General features: G+C 40.1%; 2 protein-coding genes across 4 annotated transcripts in view; one reads left to right on the plus strand and one right to left on the minus strand.

Moving 5' to 3' along the window:
• Nucleotides 1-350: 350 nt before the first annotated feature.
• Nucleotides 351-14,418, minus strand: cenpx (centromere protein X). Of its 2 annotated transcripts, XM_043714993.2 has the most exons (5): nt 14,326-14,418; nt 8,495-8,546; nt 7,805-7,858; nt 4,868-4,956; nt 352-1,319 (listed from the first exon to the last, which is right to left on the minus strand). In XM_043714993.2, the coding sequence occupies exons 1-5, from the start codon at nt 14,359-14,361 to the stop codon at nt 1,305-1,307; spliced, it is 246 nt and encodes an 81-aa protein (XP_043570928.1). In that variant the 5' UTR covers nt 14,362-14,418; the 3' UTR covers nt 352-1,304. The 2 variants fall into 2 exon arrangements, with proteins under 2 accessions (XP_087856840.1, XP_043570928.1); XM_088000714.1 differs by lacking the exons at nt 8,495-8,546; nt 14,326-14,418 and adding an exon at nt 8,055-8,212 and having other exon boundaries at nt 351-1,319.
• Nucleotides 14,419-14,849: 431 nt separating this feature from the next.
• pcyt2 (phosphate cytidylyltransferase 2, ethanolamine) overlaps nt 14,850-20,816 on the plus strand; it is a 65,836-nt gene continuing 59,869 nt past the window's right edge. Inside the window, exon 1 of one of the 2 annotated variants that reach the window (XM_043714991.2) lies at nt 14,850-15,014. In XM_043714991.2, the coding sequence (XP_043570926.1) occupies nt 14,932-15,014 (83 nt within the window). In that variant the 5' untranslated portion in view covers nt 14,850-14,931. Of the gene's footprint in view, nt 15,015-18,823; nt 18,908-20,816 lie in introns of those variants that run through there. The other variant, XM_088000713.1, reaches the window with a different exon arrangement.

Genomic DNA, 20,816 nt, shown 5'->3' on the forward strand with positions numbered 1-20,816 from the left:
ATGTTTATTGGAGCATTAGTCCACATGAGTAATGCTTGAAAGCAGAATACCTAAAAATCAGATGAGTTCATCTTTTTTTTGAGCAAGTGTTTTCCAATTTCCTACCAAAAACACAAATCTCCAGATGGTTCGATGCTAAGCTTCCATCTGGGTGAAGGAAGAACCTAACTACTACAGGGCCATATGGAGATGCAACTGGTTTTCAGCTGTTCTCAGGATTTCATTAATGTATCATTGCAAATGCTAACCAGCCCGAACACAGCCTGTAGCACCTGTTGGTGCTGTTAATGCAGACTCTTGACCTTGTCCTGGCCTGCTGAAGACAAAGTAATCCTTTAGAAAGAGTGGGAAAAAAAAAAGGAACAGTGAAATTAGTCAGTAATTTTTAATTAATATTTATTTATGTTTACAAAATAATGAAAATAGTCAACCACAAAAGCAAACAATTTTAACTGATTTCAAATGAACAATTAAGGGCGTATGTTGTAGAATGAACTTTTGAGGTGACAAAAGCAAGATACGCATCAATGTAAAGATTATTTTGTAGATCAGTTCATATTGACTTCACTGTTTATTTCTCCTTACCATTTTGTTAGGAAATATATTTTCAGCACATCAGTCCAAGTGAATTAATTGAAATAGGTTTTGTCCAGGAGTTTATCTTCTGACAGTTACTCAATATTTATATTTCACTTAGAGTGGCAATGCAAAATATAAAAAAAAGAGATATGTACAACAGCCAAAAATTATTTTTCTAAACTTCTATTTTTCATTTATTTGTACAAGAACACTGTTACAAATGGCATTCACCAGAAATACTAATATTAGAATCATTTTGTCTTTGATATTAATACCTCTCGACTGTAAACTTTGAGCCTTAACCCTTAGTTTCCAAGTAACCATGCTATTGATTTTTTTTAACGTGCATTTATAAATTGATTTTTGTTGATTTGTAATTTCAAAACTTTTAGAAATCCATCAGTGGGAAAGTCACACCATTAGGTCCACTTGGAAATCAAAGTTTAAAAGCTCATCTGCTACAAAGCATATTTTTGCGGGTCTTGTTTTGACTTTACATAAATTAAATTTTGGATTTGACAATTTATGAATGATCAGGAAAATAGGAACAATTACTTGTATTAAATAACAGTACAATATATAATTTAAATTATAAACAACTGTGAGCAAAGACCCATAACTTCTATTACAGGGGACTGATTTCAAAGAACGATGTTATCAATGTGGCGATCGAATGTTGGTGAAATATTATAGATCAGCAGTACCTCATGGAAAAAGTCCAATTCCTAGAAGTCCAAAAGCTGTAAGAACAAGATGAACATTTAAAAAAAAGACAAGCTACAATGAAGGTTCACAAATTTTAGACATCAAAATGAAATGTAATAAATTTCATTTTAACTAAAGATCAAAGTAATTGGTGCCCTACAATTAATGGAACAGATCACTTAAAGATATTGTTGTGAAGATGTGGGTGTATTGTATTTTTAGGAGAGTTAGAAGCTAGAAGAAATATGTGACAGCACAATTGTTCCCAATAAGGTAACAATGTAACACTGGGTCAAAAGCTAGATTAGCTGGGTTGCCTGGAAATGACAAAACATTCAAATTAGGCCAATCAGTTTAAATTATACCCTGAAAAAATACCAAATTCCGATCAAGCTTGAATTGTGTATATTGACAATCTTAAAAGCCCATGACACAATCCAATGCTTTGGGGGTATAATACCAGGGAAAATTGAACAGTTGGGAGGAGAACTGCCAAGCTAGCAGCATGTAATGACTGCCCATCAAATAGCTCTCTTAAAGGTATCTTTATCGATCAGTAACCTATGAAGCAGAATCCGCAAGAAGAAAAGAAGAGAGGAATTCAGAGAAAACTGAATGCTGCCTGGTTTTGAGATAAGAAGTTTTGTTTTGTATATCTTAATCGTGGGTTTTCTTGGACTAGTATTATACAGGGGAAGGTAAAAGGTAGGAGTTGTAAATAATTTTTTGTTAATTATTCTGTTATACTTTAAGAAATAAAGTTGTTAATTTTTACTTTAAATAGTTCTCGACTTCTCGAATTTTCACAGATTACTGCACAGGATAAACCTTTTCTGTGTTGCTGATTTTAAATCAGCAGGAGGGTTTGCCCTGTGTCGTAACAATATATTAGGGAATAAAAAACAGAAGTTGCTAGAAAAGTTCAGCAGGTCTGGAAGAGAAATCAGAATTAACGTTTTGGGTCTGGTGACCCTTCCTCAGAACTCGCAGCATCCAAAGTTCTGTCAGTTTTCACTTAAGGATATCTGTTGCCTTTCATACCCAGCTCTATAAATTGGTGGTCAGGGAACTTTTCTGGAGTCTGCTTTACTCTATTATACAAGTCCTCCATAAAATTTCCACCAAGTTTCTGGTAAAGGAATAACAACATCCTCTAACATCATGGGGCTATTTTCTCATTCAAGAGAGACGACTGGTTGGGGTTGAACTTGGGGTCAGATCAGGAGAGAGGTTGAGAAGGGGGTTGTTCATGGTAACCTCAATCGTGTGGGAATTGAACCCATGTTATAAGCATCAATCTGAGTCACAAACAAGTCATCCAGCCAACCAAGCTAACCGACCCTCTACACCAGCTGAGGTCACCATGACGGGACTCTCCTCAAACGTGCTCCTTACCTGAGCCATGGTAACAATGTTAAACCACTACCGGTCATATTCTCTCTCTCTCTCTCTCTCTCTCTCTCTCTCTCATTGCAGCATCCCTGTGGTTCCCGAGAACTATGGCAACTTTACTGACTTCTTTCAAAAAAAGGTCCTCTACAAGTATACACTTCCCACTTCAGATTAGTATCTGGCACCCTCTGCTGGAACTCTCACTGCTTCTCTCCTCCCTGTGCTGTGGACTGATGTTTACTTACATTAATCTCAACTGAATATTCTGTGCTGCTCAATGATCAAATCTTCTTTAAACTCAATTCATTAGATCCATGTGAGGCAAGGGACACAAACAAATAAATGTCTAGAATATTTACATTTATCATTTTCTAGTTAGATTTTAAGAGTTTAGTTTCAAGAAAAGGATTAGTATAATGTCAGGATTCATAAGCATAAATTCATAAGCTAATGGTATCACTCTGCATTGCAAACCAGCTATTCAGCCAGCTGAGCTAATTTGTTAGTTTCTATCTCTTTATATTAGCTCAGCTGGCTGGATAGCTGGTTTGCAATGCAGAGTGATACCATTAGCACAGGCTCAGTTCACACACTGGCTGAGGTCATCATGAACTGCAGTGATAGGAATGGTGGATGCCGTCAAAATAGTTTAACATTAGGGTTGGAGTTTAAGGAGGGTTTGGTGGATCAGAACAGTAGCCACTGCATTGGATTGTGGCATCATTGGTGAAGAGGAACTGCTGTGCATTAGCAGTTTTGGATGAGCTCAGAGAGCATTGAAAAAGCCAATCCTAGAGCAACAAAAACATGGATGAGTGTTTCAGTAGCATTTGTTCAGACAGGAGTGGAGACCAATGATATTGTAGAGATGCCCCTAATTTGCCATCAACGGACTATTAAATGGAAAAGAGACCCAAGGGGCAACTTTTTCCACACATAGCTCATTCCATACAGATACCACCCTGTCAGGAGAAGTGGTGGTATATGAATAGGAAGGATTTGGAGGGATATGGGCCAGATGCTGGCAGGTGGAACTAGATTGGATTGGGATATCAGATCAGCATGGACGAGTTGGACTGAAGGGTCTGTTTCCGTGCTGTACATCACTTTGACACTCTGATTCTATAAATCACTAAGAATACTGGGATAGAACACAAGGTGCTTTTATCAACTGTCTGGAAGAAGAAATAGCACTTTACCTCTAAGTGTGCTATGACTGTCTCCTGACATATGTAGCTACATCAACATTGTCTTTATATGCCTTCATTATAGCACCTTCTCAAAAAGCCACCACGTTCATTTCCATCAAAACAACATAAATAAGGTAGTAAGCCTCTTATAAGCCCCCATTACATTCAGAACATTCAGAAAATCACTCCTATCATTACAAAATGTTCAATATTTAACCAGACTGCATTTGCACTTCCAAATAATAGAACACAAAATTCAACAGTGGGAATTTTGTTACACAAGAAAGAGTTGGTTACAGCAGCAGAATGCCCTGTCTTCGTTAACATGTTGCCAGTTTGAACTCTTAAATATACAATCATGTCTTAAGAACTGCAGCAACTTGTCATGGTCTATTTAAGGAGGTAATTCAAGTGCCAACGTATTCCTTCAAATGACAGTATAACAGCAGAGTTGTAAATAGATCCTAGTTGTTTGGGTGTTGTTTACTTGTTCCAAGTAAGCAGTAATACACCCAAGTTAAAAGACTTTGAACTCCAACCATGCAAATACTTTGAACTCCCAATTGTGCAAAACTGACGTGCTTTGACAAGAGTAATTTGATTAATTTCATCTGCAAAGTGGTATCTATTGCCGTTTCTCTCCTTTCCCATTTTCTGTTTGTTTTACTACAAGGAAATCATGCTCAAAGGGAAAGATGCTTGCTGTGTGTAGAACAGATTTTGCTGACAATAGTAAGAAGAAATTCCATCATTTCTAATTTAACATTCTTAATTAAGATCCACAGTACATGTTCCTACTCAGACTGTTTAGATTCTCCTATTCAAAACGGTGAACCTACATACAAGCTACTCAATAGATATTGTGGATAAAAATGGTAGGCTGGACAAGCTAACATACAATCACATTCTTGGAAAGGAACTGCCAGCTACACTTTTTTAATTAAATCAATTTTTTTCTTTCTTTACCCTGCCAAGAAAGTTAAGAAATTGTTGTTACATACCAGCTGGGGCAAAATCTTCTCAAAATGGTCAAGGTCTGCTGTCCTAGAATCTTCATTAGATGCCTGTCTGGCAGTTCGTGCTGCTGCCTCTGAATGTGATACAAGTTTCATGTTAAATTGTGTAGTGTGTACATCATGCAAAACAAAAGACTTTGAAACTTTTATGGCAAATGTATCAGCCTATTCCTTCCAGGAAAGCCCTCTATTGTGTTGAGTAACATTTCCAATTACTGCTGACATGAAGAACATCAACATGTTGGCTGCAACACCATCAATCAACAAATGAAATTCATAGAATACCTTTAGCATAGAAAAGCATCAAGGCATTTCACATAAATCAGACTAGCATTGACAAAGTCAAAAGAAATGTGACAATTGACTGATGGTTAAAAATGTAGAATATTGGAAATAGTTTAGGGAAAGGTAATGCTGATATCCCTTAAGTGAGTTGAAAAAAAAGAGAGGTTTGGAGAATAAATTATGGGACCTAAATGAATAAAGGTAAGACAAGCAAAGAAAGTGGAGAATACATGAGGTCGTCATTGGACTGCTGTAGTTCTCAAAAGATTACAAGGCCAGAAACTACACTGAGAGAAATGGCAGATGCCATCAAATAACACTAGCGTGGGAATTTAAGGAAGGTTTGGTGGACCAGAGCAGTAGCTATTGCATTGGACTGTGGTATGATGGGTGAAGAGGACCTGCTGTGCATTAGTAATCTTGGATGAGTTCAGAAGAGCATTGGAAAAGCCAACACTTGAACAATAAAAGCATGGATGAGTGTTTCAGTAATACAAGTACAGAGACAGGAGTGGAGAGTAATGACATTACAAAGATGGAAACAGTGGTGAAGAAGATATGCAGTCAATACTGAACCAAAAGGTCAGGGCTGTGAACAGTATAGTTCCGCCTGAAACAACAGCTTGGTTTTTGCAGCCCACAGCAAAGAAACTGTAGTCAACACTTAACTAAAAAACATTTTGTTGAGATCTTTGCAATCTCAATTGATTGTGGTATCATTTACTGGGGATTCCCACTGTTGAATACCAGTGAGATCATCAAGCAGCCAATTAGGAAATAATGAGTTTTTTTTAAGCAAAGATCAGAATAATGTTTTGGACCCAGAGTCACAACAGAAGTTGAAATAACAGAACAAAAAATTTAAAAGTCTAGTGTGTATAAATCTAATATTTATTAAGAAGGGAACATTTAATGACATGCACATCTCTTTCGGAGGTAAATTGGTTGTTCAGTGGTCATAATTATTTAAATTCCCACTAAAAACCCAGTTACACTTCAATGAACAAGAAACAACTTAATTTTTCAGTTCATGCAGAAATGGTTATTTGACAACAGTGAGGCTGAAACAGCCCATTTCACGGTCTCTACCAATTGCACCATCCTAATGCAAGAGGGAATATGTTTAATTAGTTTGCTCTGTCAGTCTGCTCTGCAAGAGTGCCACTTTAACTGCTACACTAACCTCTCAAAATAGATGAAAAGGGAGTTTCACTTCTCCCTAAACACTGGGGATTAAAATGGGTGAACTTGAATACTTCAGCCCTTAACTTCTATGTTAGAAGTGATTTCCTCTCCCAAGTTGCCTTCATTGGGACTCTCCCTTCTTTCCTGCTTTGCTTTTTATTTTCTGCAATTCTCTTTTCTATTTTCTCTGTTGGAATTGCATTTCTAATCGTGGCTGTTCCAATTTTATCAGTTGCCAGTTTCTGTCTCTACATATTAGCTCAGTTAGCTGGACTCAGTCTGGCGATGCAGAGTGATGCCAACAGCACAGGTTCAGTTCAAACTGGCTGACAGTTCACCATGAATGTCCTGTCTTCTCAACCTTGGTCCTCGCCTGAGGCCTGGTGACCTTCAGATTAAACCACCACCAGCACCCCTAACCCTCTCAAAAAACCCTCTCTCTCTCTCTCTCTCTCGAATGATCGAACAGCACTAAGGTCTTCTGGGACTATGGTGACTTTACTTATATCACTGCTGATTTTTCTGTCCCTGGTTTTCTGGCTTCCAGATGGAACCTCACCTATGTGTGCCTAACTACCCCTTTTAATTCTTCCAAGAACGATGCTTTCAATTTTTTCAAAGTTGTCTTGATCTACAAAAACATTCACAAAGGTAGACATATTATAGACCCAAGAAAACTATTTTTGCATTTTTATTTTTTAAAGAAAGCTTTAGGAACAATTTAACTTTTCTCTACTTCAATTCTTTCATTCACCTGTGGGAACTACCACAATCTCAGAACCCTCCCAATTTTGTTATGACTAGGTTGGGAGGCGGGGGGTAGGGGGAGGGGGAGGGAATGAATTATGTCCTGTCTTTTAAACCCCTCATTAGCCACAAAGATTTTTAATTCCTTTACTATACAGCTAAAAAGTTATACTAATCAGAAAGAAGAACTCAATTATAAGGTTTTGAGTAGAACAGGAATTCTTATTACTTCGCAGCCCCACAAAAAAATAATAAAATGCAACATCAAATATCAACAAGTGCAGGCATAAAGTGTAAAAAGGGGAGAGTGTATTACTAAAAGCAAGGTCAGGTATAGACATCATGAAATGTCTTAAGAATCAGATGGAAGTCTAAAACTGGTAGTCTATTTTTACCACTTTCATAACACAGTGCAATCAAAGTAGGATTTCCCCTCCCCTGCATCCAATCTGTTTAATTGGCTGAACATCTCTCCTGAAATTGTATTCAAATCTTGATGAATTGTTTTTGTTTGTGTTTTACTAATTTGTAACTTATATTAACTGGTGCTAATATGTTCTAGAATGTTCCTCCATTGGAAAGAATGGTCTGTTTAATTAATCCCATCCTCATGTAATGAACACAAAGTCCAGTACATTTGATTATTTTATTGTATTGTATCACACACACACACAATCTATTAGATGACTCATCTTACATGCTTACCTACAACAAATATTTTCAGCATTTCAGACATAATGATGACAGCATCGCTGCTAACTGTAAGTAAATAGAAAATACAACATTTAGTCCTTGATTATGAACCATACAGCCATTTCAAAGCACATTACTATTTCTATCTAGGACCTATATTCACTGCAAATGGTTCATGTCTCTGACAGCAGAACAATTCTTTATCCACATTCTGACATCAAAATTCCAGGAACAGAGAAAATATTGTCCAAAAGCTGCTCACTCCCTATTCTCTCCAATTTCTGTTCAAAACATCTTTTGTTTTCCACAGCCATGGGAGGTCTGAATGAGTTCTCATCCAATGGAATACATTTTGTCAATTTTTTTTTACTGAGAACTGCACTCAAAGGACTTGAGTACAATCTAGCAGTTAATTGTTACAATGTACAACCTGCTCTAGATTTCACCATAAGAGGGAAAGTACATTACATCAAATATACAAGTATTTGTCTCTGGCATATCAACTCAGATTACACACAAACATCCTGTTGGAAGTTAGAACTTGAACTTTTCCCCTACTATGCCACACTGCATTAGTTGGGTGGACTTTAGCACTTTACCATTCATGGAAATCACCCTTTTACTACTTGTTCATTTAACAATCGGAAAAACGAAGTACTTTTATTTGCTATCCCAATTTGATGCATTCAAAAATGAACATACCTTTGGTTTTCTGATCCTTAAAATAGAAGTATAGTAGTTTACTGACCAACTCCTGGAACAGAAAATAATATGTTTTGCTGAGCAATGCTCTTAAGAATATGCGAAGCCAATAAATAAACATACACAATTCAATTTTTCTCCAGCTCAGATGTCTATTTTTCTTAAAAATAGCATTGTTGATGCATGGAAATTCATCACCAGGTGTTCTTTCATATGTTCAGTTGAGTGTGAATCTTAAAGAATGATTGAATGTGAGGATTGATTTATAATGCAAGTCCCACAGCAATGGAAAATAATTACCGTAAGGCTGACCATGACGTTTTGATTGTACTCGTGCAAGTTAACTTAGCAAATAGAACACTTTGAAAAGCTACAAAGTCTTGTTAAAATCAAGCAATCCACAACATGCCATGTAGTCAATCAAACAAAGTGAGCTAGCTGTACTTATAGCTGGCATTATGGAAATACTCAGCTCTTTTAGTCACTGACAAATTTGCAAAAAGTACACTTGTACACTAACTACAGGTAATACCTCAAGCAGCCTATGTATTCATCTTCAGTACTATAAAGCATAGTTTGCTACAAGACATAATGCAAGAAAAACTTCAACATGTTGCATTGCAAATTGACTTTAAAAGGAAGAATCTAATCCAAAGTGGTCATGCAATTCAAATTTTGATCAAAGAGATCATCCTACTACCTTGCTTCAGAACAGCTGGTCTACACATATTTTACTTGGAATTTCTCCCTATCACAAAACCTAAGTAGGGACAATGAATTATAATTAGCAATCTTCTTCAGGATGTCCTTGGGAGCAAATTCTGTAAAAATCATCTATTCTCAAACTCATCCAACTGGGGCTACTACGTATAAAACATGGAAACACCTGGAGTTTTAAAATCAAACATTTAAGTCAGTTACAATCAACCAAACTAATATTCATTCCAAAAAGGAAGCTTTAAGCACAGGAAACACCTTTTGACACTAACATGCTTTAGTACGATCCATATATGCATTTTTAAAAATATTGTAAGTAAAACTGCACATACAAAAGCAAAAAGTGAATTTGCTTATTTTAGAAAACTAAATATTACTTCATTCAAGTAGTGACAGTTCAGTGCTGATTTAGGTTGAGACTTCACAGTACAATGAAATGGATGGAACAGAAAAAGTGGGTGATTTATAAGGACGGAAATACTACAACTGTTTTGTGGACTAATGAAAGGCTACTCCTGCATGTTATTCAACACACACAGCTGCAAAATGATCAATGCAATTGGGATTTCCAAACTTAAGGGAATTTAAGAAGGTGGAATACTGGGACCATAAAAGTTTTGAGAATTTCTCATGAGTAGTCACAACGGACAGTAACTGGTCAGCTTGAGTGGACCTGAAACCTGCCTCCTTGCCCTGCTATGATGGAGATTGTGTTTTGCGCACTAAGTTTGACAATGAACTGAAGAAGAATATCTACATTGAAGTGATGTTGTTCAGTAACGTTTCAGAAGACACATAACTATCATATAGGTAAAAACAATGACTGCAGATGCTGGAAACCAGATTCTAGATTAGAGTGGTGCTGGAAAAGCACAGTAGTTCAGGCAGCATCCGAGGAGCAGTAAAATCGATGTTTTGGGCAAAACCCTTCATCAGGAATACAGTTGCAAGCAAAATGCAAAAGTTGAAAACTTTGGGAATTCAGCGGAGAGGTAGATGTGTGCGCTCCTTTTTACATGTAATACTTGTTGTGATTTATGTTACAGTTAAAAAGAAAATAACTTCATATGCCTGACTTCAACTAAATCAATAATTAGTTAAAATTCTAGATGCTACATACAAGTTGATGATATGCATGAACTAATCAATTCAACAAAACACAGATGGCAGCACAAGTGGTGTGTCACAAATGCAATATGTGGGAGTTTGTGGAGAACATTGATTCATAGATAGCCCCATCAACAATAAGTATCTACATCTTGAGGAAATTTAGCTCAGAGTTGATGAATTAGAGTCTACCCCCTTCCTCACTTTTGGCGGTCTGTATGGCCTTTAGTGGGCTTTGCATATAAATTAATCAATTGGAAAACATGAGTGATTGACTGGTGGTGGTTAATAAATTGAAAACAGACAATTTGATGATGGAGGATAAAAATAAGTAACATGAGTGATTTGGTGGTGTGTAAAAGCATCTCTGGATAAATTAAAAGAAACACTGAATAGGCAAGTTCCTTGTGGCACAGTGCCAACCTCTGAGCCAGGAGACCCAGATTCAGGGAAAAAAAAACTGGAGTCTGAGGCGCAGACATTTTGGGCAGAAGTATAGATCACAGGACATGTTAATCCAGGCAGAAATCATACATTCATAGTTAGGAAGTGTTGCAGTGGTTAACAGTCAGGTCAGGAAGATATGACTGTGAGCCAGGTGGATACGGGGACATCTGGAGATAACCTTTGCTGTTATCCAACATGTATTAGGCTCCTTTTGCTCATATGTTTGATGTGAACATTCTGTGGGTAAACTCTCCATGATTTGTAGAAGTAGGAAGAGTGAAACGAATGAGACAGGAAAAGTATAGGTAGGGGTAGTTGCTGTTCCCTATAGTACCCTGAAGAAACGGATAACGAGGGTTTTAATTAATAAAACAGGACAGAGTAGAAGGTTCAAGGAGAACTTTATAGGAAAAAAGTCAATGCCAAAGAATAACGTCATATTTGGTTCAAGATAAGCAGAGTATGAAAATAAAGGACAAAGTTGAAGCAATAGTACAAGAAAAGCTAATTCAGGAAATAAGTTAAAATCAAAAACATTTTTTCTGAGTGTACAAAACGTACATAACCAGACAGATTTTTTGTACAGTGATAAGTGAGGTTTGTTCTAATAGCCGTTAGAGTAGTTTCATGGTGAACAAGACTGGTACCTGTAGAATTCTCTCCATCCAACCTACAAATTTGTATAAACCTAGGTACAATTAACTGGAGTGCAGCTACACACTAGTCCCAGAATACGAATTACACAGGAGCCACCTCTGATGGTCTACCATTGTTCTTCTAGTTTTAGCTTGCACACTGATGCCCACAAAATCAACTAGCACCGCTCCATTAGTTCTAAGCTTTCTGTACACTGGCAGAAAACCAGCTTTTCACCACCTTTTAATATTTCCAATGCCTTTGTGTCATTTGATTGCTTATCTGACATCAAATTGTGGATTAGCCAAAAAAAGTTCCAAGAGTTAAATATCAGCACCATCGTTTCAGCCTCTCACAAACTCCATTCATCAGCTGCCAATTCCATCCCTGGTTACTACTTCAGGTTGAACCAAGTAATTTTCCAGCACAGCAACCATAAATTTATCTTTCAACTCCATCCATAAACATCGTCAACCACTCCCAAGTTTTATACCTTCATAACATTATCCAATTTTACTATGCACAAATCTCTCTCCACAGATGCTGCCAGACCTGCTGAGTTTCTCCAACACTTTTTTAAAAAATTTCAGACACAGGGTGACCTCCATATCCACAGGTTTACATGGTTTCCTGCGGGTTACTGCAGCCAGAACCAGGGACCAGCAGGCTGCCAGGATGGTAGGCTTCCCATTTAAATGAATGGGTTCGCTCCTATTTGCGGCTTCGGGCTTCTGCAGTAGGCCTTGGAATGTATCCCCCTGTGGGTATGGTGGGACGACTGTATATATTTTTTAATAGCTACGTTGTGGAAACAGGCCATTGGCCCAACACGTCCACACCGATCCTCTGAAGAGTATCCCACCCGATAATTCCCAAAGCTAATGCACTTAACCTACACATCTCTGCACATTATGGGCAATTTGGCATGGCCAATCCACCTAACCTGCACATCTTTGCACTGTGGCAGGACACCCATGCAGTCACAGGGAGAATGTGCTAACTCCACACAGTCGCTCGAGATTGGAATCGAATACAGGTCTGTGGTGCTATGAGGCAGCAGTGCTAACCACTGAGCCATTGTGCCACCCCACCCAGCAGCAAGATTGACGTGTTGGTGGAAACTTCAATGGGCCAAATGGCCTCTACCTGTAGGGAGAAGGAATCTATGATAGCACAAGAACTCGTATTAGAAAGCTGAGGGCAATTTAGTAATCAGACAAATCAGTCCAACCCCCAAAGTAGAACACAAAACTGCGGGTACTGGAGGCATGAAACAAAAATAGCAATTGATGGAGAGGTCTGGCAGCACCTGTGGGAAGAAAACAGAGTTAACTATTCAGGTCCAGTGACTCTTCATCAGAACTCCAACTCATTAGTCCATCAAGCCAAGTCTCTCCAAAGCCTTCCACACCCTGGCCCAGTTCTTTCCTCTTGTATTTAATCACAACAAAAAGAAAATGACATGGCTCTCTAGGTCTCACTTCTGCCAACCAGTAGTGTTCAACTGATTCTCATTTCAGCATTACTACACAAACGACAAACAAAGACCTGAAAAATGAATTTTTGGGTGGTAAAGGCTAGATCAGAGTGGATTTGATTAGATTTAAAAACTATGTGGTTTGATTGTTTGAAGTAAATACAAGGGACACGACAGTGAACATTTTGGGCATAAGCCCTTCATTAGGAAGGTGGGAAGCCCCGTGGGGGCTGAGAGATAAATAGGAGGGGCTGGAACAAAAGGTAGCTAGGAAGGCAATAGGTGGATGCAGATGAGGGGTGATGGTGATAAGTCAGAGTGGTAGATGGAGCGGATAGGTGGGAAAAAAGATGGACAGGTGGGGGGGGGAAAAAGTTCAAGAAGGTGGTACTGAGTTGAAGGATCTGGGATAAGGTGGGGGGAGAAGAATTGAGGAACTGGTGAAATCGACGTTGATGCTGGGTGGTTGAAGGGTCCCGAGACAGATGAGGAGACCACATCAAGAGCAACAGACATATCCAGACATCTTATTTACTGTATCTGTTGATGTGTTCTTCTCTACATTGGAGAGACAGGACGCCAACTTGCGGAACGTTTCATCACTGGGCCTCAAGCACCAAATAACCTCACCGCCCTGTGGCTGACCACTTGAACTCCCTCTCCCATTCCGCCAAGGACATGCAAGACTTGGGCCTCCTCCACTGCCAAATTCTAGCAACTCAATGACTGAGGAAGAATGCCTCATCTTCATCCCTAGGGTACCCTCCAACCACACAGCATCAATGTTGATTTCACCAGTTTCCTCTCCTCCCCTCCCCTCATCACAGACCCAACCTCTCGACACCATCCTCTTGAACTTCCCCCACTGTCCATCCGCTTTCCCACCTATCAGCTCCACCCTCCTCTCTGACCTATCACCATCACCCACCACCTGCATCTACCTATTGCTACCTTCACACCCCCCAAGCCCCACCGCCTCCTCCCATTTATCTCTCAGCCCCCACTCCTGATAAAGGATTTATTAAACATTGATTCTCCTGCTCCTTAGATGCTGCCTGACCTGCTGTGCTTTTCCAGGGCCACACTTGTTGACTGATCTCCAGCATCTGCAGTCCTCACTTTCTCCCTGAAGTGAATACAAACCGTTCAACCTGCACTTGTCTAACCTGAAGTTTCACGACCAGATTTATTGGGGGGGGGGGGGGAAGGAGAGAGAGAGAGAGGTGGGGAATCAGAAACAAAAACAGAAATTGCTGGAAAAAAACTCGACTGGCCTAGCAGCTCTGAGAAAGGGTCACTGGAATCGAAACTCTGAATTCTTTCTGCACTGATGCTGCCAGACCTGCTGGGTTTCTCCAGCAATTTATGCCTTTGCTTCAGATTCATTTGGAATTAGGGCGGCTTGATAAAGGCAGGGCAATTAGCGACACTGCCTCGACGAACTTACTTTCTTGAACTTGGCGCCCTCTGCTCCTCTCTCCATCCTCTAACACTCCTCTCCCAACCTTCCCGCTGTCAGCGACTGATCCCACCTCCTCCCGCTCACCATTGGTCCGCTCCTTTATGACGTCGGCGTCCCTCCGTCATCCCCCACTTTCATTGGACAGTTCCGCCATCAATCAATAGTTCGCCCGACCGTTAAAGGATGGGGAAGGGGGGAAATCACCTGACAACCGGTTTTAAAAAAAGCTGATAGGTGACCGCTACTTGGTAAAATCGTTGAACATTCTGATTTTATTTGAGTGTGAGTGTATATGCACTATCTTAGGTGAGACTAGCATCAAAACCCCTCCTCTTTGTTCAGCCGCTCTCCGCGATCTGCCTTTCAGCGGCTCTGCGCTTGGGACAAGAGGGCTCGCGGTGACGCCTCCCCCCCCCCCTTCCCCGCCCGCTGATTGGCCGAGCGTTGGTGGCGTGAGGCCGCGACCAACGTCACGGAGCACGAGCGGCGGCTTCCAGTAAATTCCGGCGCTCGAGCGGCTTGGCCCTCCTTTGCTGGAGAGTGGTGGCACAGGCGGTGGTGGCAGTAGCGGCAGTAGCAGTAATAGCAGTAATGATTAAAAACGGTGTGGCCTCCAGCGACAACTGCTCCCCGGAGAAGAGGAAGCGGACGGTTCGGGTCTGGTGTGATGGCTGGTGAGTGAAAGCGAGGAGTGCACTTAATTCTCGCTGTCACCCGGCACCTTTCGCTTTTAATTTTATCTTTGGAAGAGCGTGAGGCCTCCACCTTCCCAGCCCTTGTTGTTTAATTCACTCTCCTCTGTTGAGTAGCAAGAAGTCTGTGTATCTTGTTACTTAATTTTGTTTTGGGTGCGGTAACGAGAGGTCTCCTCATTCCCAGCCCTTGTTGTTTAATTGACCTTCTGTCATCTCCGTCAAATGCCATCCTCTCCTGTTCAAGTCTCCCTCGACGCTTTCTCCCCCAAACACACACAGTCGCTTTGGGAAAAAGGGGAAGGAATAAGTTTCTTTCTGTCACCCTTGGAGATTTGATTTCAAGGTTGACTCCAAATGGAGTGTGCACCAACCCTTGTATTGCCGGTATAAGGCAGGACCTGTTAGGGATCTGATCGTTTGTGATGTTTCTGTGGTAACCGAGTCCTGGCTTCCCCTGTGTTTGGATGAATTGCGTTGGCATTCGTTCACTTTCGCTCAGAAATACTATAACCCAGGCACAAACACGCCAAGTATTTGAGGCGAGTGACCGCGGGTCCATTTAAAGGGAAACTAGATACTCAGAGCAGTGAAAGGTGCAGAGGGAAGTGCTGCTGGAGTTAATATAAGTGGTGGTTGGGTTGGGGGGGGAGATAAGCCACAGCATGGAGACAAATGGCCCCAATGACCTGTTTTCATGTCCCAAAACACATACTGACGTGACTTGCTTTGCGGACACTTCTGCCCCCTCTTTTGCCCTTGACCCATGCCTGTGGCTGTGCTAAAAATTAAGCTGTCCCCGAGTCACGGTGACATTTTGGAGAGTTGGTTTTATTTTACAAGGGAGGTGGGTTTGTTTTAGTGTATTGTGTAGACAGCTTAACTGGATGCACAATGATTTGTTGAGGTGGGTGGAGGCAGTGACTGTACAAGGTAACTAATTGTGGGGTTTACCATTCCCAGGATGAGAGAATTTATTATGTGCTTCCCCCCCCCCCCCCCACCATGCCATCCTTATTTTGTCTTTGATCTTCAATTTAGTTCGTGTTTATAATTAGTAAAAACTATTCAGTCAGTGGAATCTTAAGTGAATTCAGACAACCCCAAAACAAAAACAGAAATGGTTGGAATTCTGTTTTTGTTTCTGATTTCCAGCACCTACAGTTCTCTTGATTTTTATTTAGAGATCTCTGTGCTAGCTTATAACAGTAAATTCTGTGAATATCGTCTCATGAATTTAGTTTTATATTTACTGCTTGGTTTTGCTTTTTTTACCCCTCTTGCACCTGTTTTATTCTTAGTTGTTTAGCTCACCCCAGAGTGCATCTTGTTGACATGGGATGTCCGTGAATGTCCAACATATGTACACTTAGTGATTTGCTGCATAGTGAACAGATATAGGAATTCTGATATATTGTTGTATGTACAAGATAGGCATTTAAATCAGTTTGTGTTTTGCCCTTGCCCTGCTGAGATTAGCTTCCACAAACCTAGAACTGTATATTTGAATTTTGTTGTTTGATGTGTTGAGCTGTTGACAGAACTAACATTCTAGTTTGAAATAAGGCATTATTAATTAATGTGTATGGATAAACTGACAATATTATTTCAATTTTAAGTTTAAAACATCCTCAACCAAAAGTCAGTTATCTTAGAGTTTGTTTGAGATGAGCTTCGATAAGTACTAGCTAAATTTCGTGTACACGGTGATGTGGAAATGGTTCAAAATGGGGTCACAACCTCAAAATAGGTCACCTAAGCTAGTCAGGAATGGGCACAGTACCTGTAAATGTCCAGCTAAACTCATAAGTAGAGTTCATCGGAGTTGAAAATTGTGTTGCTGGAAAAGCACATCAGGTCAAGCAGCATCTGAGGACCAGGAGATTCAACGCTTCCAGCAAAAGCCACCACCTCGCATGCTGCCTAACCTATGCTTTTCCAGCACCAGTTTTTTACTCTGATCTCCAGCATCTGCAGTCCTCTTTCTCCGAGAATTAATCAGACCTGATTCATCTTAAGCAAAGAAATATGCAGCCAAACATGTATGCGAGCTAAGCTAGCTAACTGAAACTTGCCCCAATTCAGCAATAAAACAAGAAGCTAAACCATATTCACCCTGTGCTGCAGAGGTTTGAGGTAAATGATCTAATGGTAAGTGCCACATACCCAAAGTTTAATGTGATAAGTCGGTTATGTTACCAAGGCTTGACGATCAATATGTAACTGGTTAATAAGAAGGAACCGATATGTGATTGACGTGGGTTTGTGTATAAAAATACAATTGTAAGTGCAGAAAGCCCGACTGTCCAGATAAGGGCGACTGTTGTCCCTGAAGGGTGAGTCCCTTGCATTGCAAGTAATAAAGGCACTGTGTGTGTATGTGAGAAACGAGAATACTATATCATCTGACTGACTGACTGACTGAACAAAGAGGCCTTGGAGTGCAGGTTCATAGTTCCTTGAAAGTGGAGTCGCAGGTAGAAAGGATAGTGAAAAAAGTGTTTGGCATGCTTTCCTTTATTGATCAGAGCATTGGGTAAAGGAGTTGGGAGGTATTGTTGCGGTTGTACAGGACATTGGTTAGGCCACTTTCGGAATATTGTGTGCAATTCTGGTCTCTCTCCTACTTGAAAGATATTGTGAAACTTGAAAGGGTTCAGAAAAGATTTAAAAGGATATTGCGGGGTAGAAGGATCCCAGCTATAGGGAGAGGCCGAATAAGCTGGGGCTGTTTTCCCTGGAGCGTCAGAGGCTATGGGGTAACCTTTTATACAGGTTTATAAAATCATGAGGCATGGATGGGATAAATAGACAAGGTCTTTTCCTTGGGATAGGGGTGTCAAGAACTAGAGGACATAGATTTGTCATCCCATTCCCCCCTCAGTCGAAGCCAAAATGCTCAGAAACAGTATAGTTTTACCTCCTTCGTCTTTATTCCAGGCCCTGCAGGGAGAGAGAATGATCACCCATGTGCACAGAGACATTAGTTCTCTGTCTCTCTGGAACGGCATTAATAAATTATATAGTCATTATACAGGGAGAAGCATCCAGATAAGACAACATACATTGAGTGGGTGACTGCTACAATCAGTGAGCATCAACAGTAAAGATTAAGCCATCTGCTGTTACACAATGAATGTTCTTAACTTTAACTGGCTTCGCATAATGAATACCTTTCACCTTGTTAACTGACCTTACTGGGTGCTTCCAATATTGTTAAATGGCCCTACATAATGTATGCTTTTCTACGTTGTTAACCCATTACCCTTGTGTCCAGCTCCTTATTGTTAACTGTAAGTTCTTATCTGATCTGAGTCATGCTCAGCTGAGCCTCTTGTTTAACAAAACTCAAAACTTTCCCTGCCTGCTCATACCTTAAACCCGAGAATGTATATAGGGTGAGAGGGAAAAGGTATAAAAGGGACCTAAGAGGCAACATTTTCACGCAGAGGGTGGTGCGTGTGTGGAAAAAGCTGCCAGAGGAAGTGGTGGAGGCTAGTACAATTACAGCATTTAAAAGGCATCTGGATGGGTATATGAATAGGAAGGGTTTAGAGGGATAGGAACCAAATGTTGGCAAATGGAACTAGATTAGGATATCTGATCAGCATGGATGAGTTGGAACGAAGGGTCTGCTTCCATTCTATACGTCTCTGACTGAATGTCTTTTGACTTGACAGTGATACAGATCTCCAGCTTGACATCTGCATGCATCATTGGTTTGCAGGAAACTAGAGGAATTTGATCAAATTGGAAGTAACTGCTTTTTTAATCTGATGCGGTCTCTTTAGTTCATAGAACTCATTTTAGTCATTGCAAGACTAAAGACAAGATACCGTGTCTCATCAAACAGAGAAATTCAGAAAGCATTCAAGGTGAGGAAACTAACAAGGCAAACTATATATGTTCCCCACAAGTCTTGAAATGAGTTGAAACAGATCAAGAAAGCCTGGATTGTCATTGAGTTGTTTAGATTAGATTCCCTACAGTGTGGAAACAGGTCCTTCAGCCCCACAAGTTCACGCCAACCCTCTGAAGAGTAGCCCATCTCCCTCTGACTAATGGCCAATTTAGCATGGCCAATTCACCTGACCTGCACATCTTTGGACTGTGGGAGGAAACCTACGTAGACACTGGGAGAATGTGCAAACTCCACACACAGTCGCCCGAGGATGGAATCAAACCTGGGTCCCTGGTGCTATGAGGCAGCAGTGCTAACCACTGCGCCACCGTGCCGCCCCAAAGTAACTGGTGTAATTGACATCTTTTTGGTTTTGTCTTTGTTTACGTAATCTCTTTTGGTTTGGAAAAGTTTAAAAACACAATTCCGTATTAGGTTGGCCATGCTGGGTTACAGGGAGGGCCTGGATGGGATGCTGTTCAGAGTTTGTGTGGACTTGGTGGCCAAACGGCCTGCTTCTCCACTGCAAGGATTCTGTGTTTCTGTATTTTCTTTGAAAGTGCTAGATAAAAAGCATGACTGAAAGAAGCTACTTTACAACTAAGACAATGCAAGTTTGATTGTAAAGAAATACATGTCTGGTTCATGACACACAATGCTGAAATTATGTCAGGGCAATACTGAAAATATTTTATCACATTTTATACTAATTGTAATCCATTAAGCTAATTGAGACACTAAATTCATATGTAAGGCAAATAGGGAAATGCTCTGAATGTTCTCAACTCAATCTTCATGAAGTGAGCATCTGAATTTCATGCTGTTTGCAGTTTCCACATTTGTCTGTTTGTTTTGTATCAAGCTCAAACACCTGTCTAGTGTTATATAAATTGAGTAATTTTCTGTTAAAGTTTTCCATTAAATTGCTTGTCTTCTGTGATAACTCAGCTAAGTTACAGAATCTGTAAGTAAACCATAAAGCAATCTTGAATGGTCTGTACAACAGTAACATTAAATGGATAGTATTCATTGAAGCACTGTTCTTTTGATAGTAAATAAGTGATTCTTCCAGAATGCTTCTGCATGTTAATTAGAATTGTATAAAATTGACTATCATAATTAGTCTCTACAGGCAGTGAACAGTTTCATCAAAAGCTTCCTCTTGAGATTCTCAGTTTTTAAAAATGTCACACTCTGAACACATTCTATATGCCAGTTGCTGAGAGAGTGTTGGTGAAACAGTGCCCACCCTATTTGTTTCACAGCAACTGTGCATCAACTTTGTTTTCATCAGCTGTTAGTCTGGATAAAGTAAGAGCAGCAAGTAAAAATGGACTATTGTTTAATCAAATATTCAATATATTATCAGGGAAGTCATGGCAGACATTTACGTTGTGAGCCTGTTGTGAAATGATTGTCATAATTAGACTTGTTAATATTGATCCTGGATATTACAATTATCAAAAAGAAAGATTAAATTTCCAACCAACTATTGGGCTTTATACAAATTCATAGAATCATGCTTGTTGGTATGTTCACCAAGCTGGGAAGTTGATTTGCAGATGTATCGTACCCTGTCTAGGTGATATCTTCAGTGCTTTGGAGTCTCCTGTGAAGTGTTGCTGTACTGTGCCTTCTAGAATTTGCTTGGTTCTGTTCCTGCTGCTTCCGGTTGTTCATTGTAGTGGCTGGTATATTGGGTCTAGGTCTGTGTTTGTTGATGGAGTCCATGGATGAGTGCCATGCATCTAGAAACTATTTGGCTGTCCTCTGTTTAGCTTGTCCTATGTTCATTGTGTTGTCCCAGTCGAACTTGTGGTACTTGTCATCTGTGTGTATGGCTACTAGGGACAGCTGGTCGAGGTGTTTAGTGCTAGTTAGTA

Source organism: Chiloscyllium plagiosum, unplaced genomic scaffold (assembly GCF_037043375.1).
Source record: "Chiloscyllium plagiosum isolate Xiang-an unplaced genomic scaffold, Cpla_swu_hap1 HiC_scaffold_25, whole genome shotgun sequence".
Lineage (NCBI taxonomy): Eukaryota > Metazoa > Chordata > Chondrichthyes > Orectolobiformes > Hemiscylliidae > Chiloscyllium > Chiloscyllium plagiosum.